The 8,046-nt window shown below is 48.3% G+C and overlaps 1 protein-coding gene across 1 annotated transcript in view; it reads left to right on the plus strand.

Annotated features, from left to right (window-relative positions):
- The window catches only part of LOC128702535 (uncharacterized), a 6,056-nt gene extending 1,678 nt beyond the window's left edge, over window positions 1–4,378 (plus strand). Inside the window, exons 2-3 of the mRNA XM_053796810.2 lie at window positions 1,301–1,450; window positions 3,037–4,378. Coding sequence (XP_053652785.2) covers window positions 1,301–1,450; window positions 3,037–3,468 — 582 coding nt within the window. The 3' untranslated portion in view covers window positions 3,469–4,378. The remainder of the gene's footprint in view (window positions 1–1,300; window positions 1,451–3,036) is intronic.
- The last annotated feature ends 3,668 nt before the right edge of the window (window positions 4,379–8,046 follow it).

The following is an 8,046-nucleotide window of genomic DNA, read 5'->3' on the forward strand; positions in this document are numbered from 1 at the left end:
TTTAAACCCCATTAACCAACCAACCAGTCTTAATGACCCTGGTGTAGTAGATAGACTTTAAACCCCATTAACCAACCAACCAGTCTTAATGACCCTGGTGTAGTAGATAGACTTTAAACCCCATTAACCAACCAACCAGTCTTAATGACCCTGGTGTAGTAGATAGACTTTAAACCCCATTAACCAACCAACCAGTCTTAATGACCCTGGTGTAGTAGATAGACTTTAAACCCCATTAACCAACCAACCAGTCTTAATGACCCTGGTGTAGTAGATAGACTTTAAACCCCATTAACCAACCAACCAGTCTTAATGACCCTGGTGTAGTAGATAGACTTTAAACCCCATTAACCAACCAACCAGTCTTAATGACCCTGGTGTAGTAGATAGACTTTAAACCCCATTAACCAACCAACCAGTCTTAATGACCCTGGTGTAGTAGATAGACTTTAAACCCCATTAACCAACCAACCAGTCTTAATGACCCTGGTGTAGTAGATAGACTTTAAACCCCATTAACCAACCAACCAGTCTTAATGACCCTGGTGTAGTAGATAGACTTTAAACCCCATTAACCAACCAACCAGTCTTAATGACCCTGGTGTAGTAGATAGACTTTAAACCCCATTAACCAACCAACCAGTCTTAATGACCCTGGTGTAGTAGATAGACTTTAAACCCCATTAACCAACCAACCAGTCTTAATGACCCTGGTGTAGTAGATAGACTTTAAACCCCATTAACCAACCAACCAGTCTTAATGACCCTGGTGTAGTAGATAGACTTTAAACCCCATTAACCAACCAACCAGTCTTAATGACCCTGGTGTAGTAGATAGACTTTAAACCCCATTAACCAACCAACCAGTCTTAATGACCCTGGTGTAGTAGATAGACTTTAAACCCCATTAACCAACCAACCAGTCTTAATGACCTTGGTGTAGTAGATAGACTTTAAACCCCATTAACCAACCAACCAGTCTTAATGACCCTGGTGTAGTAGATAGACTTTAAACCCCATTAACCAACCAACCAGTCTTAATGACCCTGGTGTAGTAGATAGACTTTAAACCTCATTAACCAACCAACCAGTCTTAATGACCCTGGTGTAGTAGATAGACTTTAAACCCCATTAACCAACCAACCAGTCTTAATGACCCTGGTGTAGTAGATAGACTTTAAACCCCATTAACCAACCAACCAGTCTTAATGACCCTGGTGTAGTAGATAGACTTCAATTCTCATTCTATAATCCACCTTGCAAGCCCTTTAAAACCTGTTTTCCGCCTCTGTGATGACAGATGTGGTGTGTGGCGGTGATCGTGGCGGTGTTAGCGGCGGTGGTAGCGGCGGAGGCGGAAGCTGGCGGTGTCTACGATTCTCCGTTACCTGTAGCCAAGTGTTACCCGAAAATACATTACGTTACTAAGTACGAGCAGGTCCTCAAGGAGGTGAGTGTGTGGGTGGAACAGCTGGGTGAGTGTGTGGGTGGAACAGCTGGGTGAGTGTGTGGGTGGAACAGCTGGGTGAGTGTGTGGGTGGAACAGCTGGGTGAGGGTGTGGGTGGAACAGCTGGGTGAGTGTGTGGGTGGAACAGCTGGGTGAGTGTGTGGGGTGGAACAGCTGGGCGAGTGTGTGGGTGTAACAACTGGGTGAGGATGTGGGTGGGACAGATGGGTGAGGGTGTGGGTGGAACTGCTGGGCGAGTGTGTGGGTGTAACAACTGGGTGAGGATGTGGGTGGGACAGCTGGGTGAGGGTGTGGGTGGAACAGCTGGGTGACTGTGTGGGTGGAACAGCTGGGTGAGTATGTGGGTGGAACAGCTGGGTGAGGGTGTGGGTGGAACAGCTGGGTGAGTGTGTGGGTGGAACAGCTGGGTGAGGGTGTGGGTGGAACAGGTGGGTGAGTGTGTGGGTGGAACAGCTGGGTGAGGGTGTGGGTGGAACAGGTGGGTGAGTGTGTGGGTGGAACAGCTGGGTGAGGGTGTGGGTGGAACAGGTGGGTGAGTGTGTGGATGGAACAGCTGGGTGAGTGTGTGGGTGGAACAGCTGGGTGAGGGTGTGGGTGAAACAGCTGGGTGAGTGTGTGGGTGGAACAGCTGGGTGAGGGTGTGGGTGGAACAGCTGGGTGAGTGTGTGGGTGGAACAGCTGGGTGAGTGTGTGGGTGGAACAGCTGGGTGAGTGTGTGGGTGGAACAGCTGGGTGAGTGTGTGGGTGGAACAGCTGGGTGAGTGTGTGGGTGGAACAGCTGGGTGAGTGTGTGGGTGGAACAGCTGGGTGAGTGTGTGGGTGGAACAGCTGGGTAAGTGTGTGGGTGGAACAGCTGGGTGAGGGTGTGGGTGGAACAGCTGGGTGAGTGTGTGGGTGGAACACCTGGGTGAGTGTGTGGGTGGAACAGCTGGGTGAGGGTGTGGGTGGAACAGCTGGGTGAGTGTGTGGGTGTAACAGCTGGGTGAGGGTGTGGGTGTAACAGCTGGGTGAGTGTGTGGGTGTAAGAACTGGGTGAGGATGTGGGTGGGACAGCTGGGTGAGGGTGTGGGTGGAACAGCTTGGTGTGGGTGGGTGGAATAGCTGAGCGGAATAGCTGGGTGGGTGGGTGGGTGGTTGGAACAGCTGGGTTTGTGGGTGCAACAGCTGGGTGAGTAGGCTGATAGAACAGCTGGATGGAATAGCTGGGTGGGTGGGTGGAATAGCTGGGTGGGTGGGTGTTACAGCTAGATGGGTGGGTGGAACAGTTGAGTGAGTGGGTGGGTTTTACAGCTGGGTGGGTGGGCGTTACACCTGGGAGGGTGTTACAGCTGGGCGGGTGGGTGGAGCAGCTAGGTAGGGCAGCTGGGTGTGTCATCTTCGGGATAATTATCATACCTCTGTCATCTTCGGGACAATTATCATACATCTGTCATCTTCGGGATAATTATCATACATCTGTCATCTTCGGGACAATTATCATACCTCTGTCATCTTCGGGACAATTATCATACATCTGTCATGCTAGAGTTAACCCAAGCACTGATGCCAGACGTACGATGCTCCTCAGGTTCCAGTACCTAACAAAGTCTTCAAGACCGAGGTGATTCCTACGGTCAGGTACCTAACGCACGTGGAGAAGATCTACAAGGACATCTATCTGACCAAGTACCTGCCCAAGTACGTGACCAGCACGGTCTTCCTGCCCCAGGTCAAGGTCCTCACGGACTACAAGATCGACTACGCCACGGACTACAAGCCAGTGTACGTCACCAAAAACGAGATTATCCCCAAGTACGTCACTCAGACGTACGTGGATAGCGTCATCAAGAACCAGATCGTCTACGAGACGGTCTACGAGACCAAGGTGGTGCCCCAGTACATCACTACATACGAAGTTATCTACCAAACTCTCTACAAGACCAACTTCATACCTCAATTACAGACTGTCTACGACACTAAGTACGTCGAAAAGACCATTTGTCCTAAATTGGGCTACTAATACCACCTCTGACGTAGTTGATGTCTACATGTCTACGTCAGTGAGGTCTAGAGGGGACTATTAATGTAGAAAATCGTCTAACTATTGCAATTGAAGAGAATTTTCGGGGCAACGATAGTACTGCTCTACTGCACGAGAGTTCTTCCCAGCACAACACTGCGTGCCACAGGTGCGATAATTATTTTGTACCATAACATGATTCTAGAGTACAATAGTTCTGGTACATCGGCCAAACTGCACCACGGTACAATATTTCTTGTATGGCAATGCTTGAGTACTATAGTTCTTGTACAACAAGAGTACATATGAGTACAATAGCATGTTGTATAAACTTTGTCTTGTTATTCTGGCAACAATTCCACTGCGGGTTGCCAAAAATACGATAATATTATTAGAAAAATCCACTCAAAATTGAATTTTTATAATATATGGAAACTCCCTGCACTATAACAATGCTGTACTGTAATTCTATACATAATCCCGAGCAAGAATTTAGCTATAACAGCCTAATTACTTTAAATTTATAGCCAAGAATCTACCAATATAGATTTCTTGCCATATGAAGGTCACTGTTTTTTTTCTGTAAAACCACACATTTGTACTTAAAATTAAATTTTGGGGGCCTAAATATATGTACCTGGTGACTGAAATGTACCCAAAAAAAGGCCACTTCCATTGGAATATCAAGGTAGCTCACAATTACTTTGCAAATAACAACAGCAATAGTTAAACGACTCAAATTAATGGCCACTTACCCTCTGATAATCATCTCACACCACTTTCTCTTAGCTAAATTACCTGTCAAAACTATTTTTGTAAAGATATATTTTTATTTATAGATTCAGCTGTCAATTATATTCAATTGGTCAACTGAATTATGCCAGAATTACAATAAAAAATATATATAACTCTGATGACTTTTGTTACCCTAGTTTTCTCTATGCTATTTTAATTATATTATTGACATATTATTATTATTATTATCACTATTATCATTATTATTATTATTATTATTTAATATAATAAGATTGAACTGAAACACGTTGATTTCTGTAAAAAAATCTAACCCTTTCGGGTCATCCTGTTCTGTTCTATCGTCTCTAAATATTCTCATCTAGTATCTAGCATTTATCATCAATTATCTATCATCTAGTATCTATCTAGTATTTAGTATCTATCATCTAGTATCTACTATCTAGGTGGTAATAATTGCAGTTAATGTAACTAGAATATGTAATAGTTACTCTATATAATCGTATGATACTGTCTGGTACGTTGCTGTAAACAGATGTACACGTAAGTACAAGTGTGTAAGTACTCATTATGTACTCAGACTGACAGCAACAGGTCCCTAAACAGGCGAATAGACAGCTTGTTTCAAAATCTTGAGGACCCAGTGGCCAAACAGGAGCACTGGTGGACGCAGCAGTGACCGGAACAGTGTCAGACATGGAACAAGAAGACCAGACATGACCCAAACTGGGGAGTTCAGCTCCATGGTCTGATACAAGGTGGTCAGTACCTCAGCTTGGAGAAGAGTTCAGCTCCATGGTCTGGAACAAGGTGGTCAGTACCTCAGCCTGGAGAAGAGTTCAGCTCCATGGTCTGGAACAAGGTGGTCAGTACCTCAGCCTGGAGAAGAGTTCAGCTCCATGGTCTGGAACAAGGTGGTCAGTACCTCAGCCTGGAGAAGAGTTCAGCTCCATGGTCTGATACAAGGTGGTCAGTCCCTCAGCCTGGAGAAGAGTTCAGCTCCATGGTCTGGAACAAGGTGGTCAGTACCTCAGCCTGGAGAAGAGTTCAGCTCCATGGTCTGGAACAAGGTGGTCAGTCTCTCAGCCTGGAGAAGAGTTCAGCTCCATGGTCTGATACAAGGTGGTCAGTCCCTCAGCCTGGAGAAGAGTTCAGCTCCATGGTCTGGAACAAGGTGGTCAGTCTCTCAGCCTGGAGAAGAGTTCAGCTCCAGGGTCTGGAACAAGGTGGTCAGTCCCTCAGCCTGGAGAAGAGTTCAGCTCCAGGGTCTGGTACAAGGTGGTCAGTACCTCAGCCTGGAGATGAGTTCAGCTCCATGGTCTGGAACAAGGTGGTCAGTCCCTCAGCTTGGAGAACAGTCCAGTTCGATAGTCTGGAACAAGGTGGTCAATCCCTCAGCCTGGAGAATAGTCTAGTTCCATAGTCTGGAACAGGGTGGTCAGTCCCCCAGCCTGGAGAATAGTCTAGTTCCATAGTCTGGAACAAGGTGGTCAGTCCCTCAGCCTGAAGAAGAGTCCAGTTCCAAAGTCTGGAGCAAGGTGGTCAGTCCCTCAGCATGGAGAAGAGTCCAGCTCCATGGTCTGGAACAAGGTGGTCAGGCCCTCAGCCTGGAGAAGAGTTCAGCTCCATGGTCTGGAGCAAGGTGGTCAGTCCCTCAGCCTGGAGAAGAGTTCAGCTCCATGGTCTGGAACAAGGTGGTCAGTCTCTCAGCCTGGAGAAGAGTTCAGCTTCATGGTCTGGAACAAGGTGGTCAGTCCCTCAGCCTGGAGAAGAGTTCAGCTCCATGGTCTGGAACAAGGTGGTCAGTCCCTCAGCCTGGAGAATAGTCTAGTTCCATAGTCTGGAACAAGGTGGTCAGTCCCTCAGCCTGGAGAATAGTTCAGCTTCATGGTCTGGAACAAGGTGGTCAGTCCCTCAGCCTGGAGAAGAGTTCAGCTCCATGGTCTGGAACAAGGTGGTCAGTCTCTCAGCCTGGAGAAGAGTTCAGCTTCATGGTCTGGAACAAGGTGGTCAGTCCCTCAGCCTGGAGAAGAGTTCAGCTCCATGGTCTGGAACAAGGTGGTCAGTCCCTCAGCCTGGAGAATAGTCTAGTTCCATAGTCTGGAACAAGGTGGTCAGTCCCTCAGCCTGGAGAAGAGTTCAGCTTCATGGTCTGGAACAAGGTGGTCAGTCCCTCAGCCTGGAGAAGAGTTCAGCTCCATTGTCTGGAACAAGGTGGTCAGTCCCTCAGCCTGGAGAAGAGTTCAGCTCCATGGTCTGGAACAAGGTGGTCAGTCTCTCAGCCTGGAGAAGAGTTCAGCTTCATGGTCTGGAACAAGGTGGTCAGTCCCTCAGCCTGGAGAAGAGTTCAGCTCCATGGTCTGGAACAAGGTGGTCAGTCCCTCAGCCTGGAGAATAGTCTAGTTCCATAGTCTGGAACAAGGTGGTCAGTCCCTCAGCCTGGAGAAGAGTTCAGCTTCATGGTCTGGAACAAGGTGGTCAGTCCCTCAGCCTGGAGAAGAGTTCAGCTCCATGGTCTGGAACAAGGTGGTCAGTCTCTCAGCCTGGAGAAGAGTTCAGCTCCATGGTCTGGAACAAGGTGGTCAGTCCCTCAGCCTGGAGAATAGTTCAGCTTCATGGTCTGGAACAAGGTGGTCAGTCCCTCAGCCTGGAGAAGAGTTCAGCTCCATGGTCTGGAACAAGGTGGTCAGTCCCTCAGCCTGGAGAATAGTCTAGTTCCATAGTCTGGAACAAGGTGGTCAGTCTCTCAGCCTGGAGAAGAGTTCAGCTTCATGGTCTGGAACAAGGTGGTCAGTCCCTCAGCCTGGAGAATAGTCTAGTTCCATAGTCTGGAACAAGGTGGTCAGTCTCTCAGCCTGGAGAAGAGTTCAGCTCCATGGTCTGGAACAAGGTGGTCAGTCCCTCAGCCTGGAGAATAGTCTAGTTCCATAGTCTGGAACAACGTGGTCAGTCCCTCAGCCTGGAGAAGAGTTCAGCTCCATGGTCTGGAACAAGGTGGTCAGTCCCTCAGCCTGGAGAAGAGTTCAACTCCATGGTCTGGAACAAGGTGGTCAGTCCCTCAGCCTGGAGAATAGTCTAGTTCCATAGTCTGGAACAAGGTGGTCAGTCCCTCAGCCTGGAGAAGAGTTCAGCTCCATAGTCTGGAACAAGGTGCTCAGTCCCTCAGCCTGGAGAAGAGTTCAGCTCCATAGTCTGGAACAAGGTGGTCAGTCCCTCAGCCTGGAGAATAGTCTAGTTCCATAGTCTGGAACAAGGTGGTCAGTCTCTCAGCCTGGAGAAGAGTTCAGCTCCATGGTCTGGAACAAGGTGGTCAGTCCCTCAGCCTGGAGAATAGTCTAGTTCCATAGTCTGGAACAAGGTGGTCAGTCTCTCAACCTGGAGAAGAGTTCAGCTCCATGGTCTGGAACAAGGTAGTCAGTCCCTCAGCCTGGAGAATAGTCTAGTTCCATAGTCTGGAACAAGGTGGTCAGTCTCTCAGCCTGGAGAAGAGTTCAGCTCCATGGTCTGGAACAAGGTAGTCAGTCCCTCAGCCTGGAGAATAGTCTAGTTCCATAGTCTGGAACAAGGTGGTCAGTCTCTCAGCCTGGAGAAGAGTTCAGCTCCATGGTCTGGAACAAGGTAGTCAGTCCCTCAGCCTGGAGAATAGTCTAGTTCCATAGTCTGGAACAAGGTGGTCAGTCTCTCAGCCTGGAGAAGAGTTCAGCTCCATGGTCTGGAACAAGGTAGTCAGTCCCTCAGCCTGGAGAATAGTCTAGTTCCATAGTCTGGAACAAGGTGGTCAGTCTCTCAGCCTGGAGAAGAGTTCAGCTCCATGGTCTGGAACAA

Source organism: Cherax quadricarinatus, chromosome 98, assembly GCF_038502225.1.
Source record: "Cherax quadricarinatus isolate ZL_2023a chromosome 98, ASM3850222v1, whole genome shotgun sequence".
NCBI classification, from domain to species: domain Eukaryota; kingdom Metazoa; phylum Arthropoda; class Malacostraca; order Decapoda; family Parastacidae; genus Cherax; species Cherax quadricarinatus.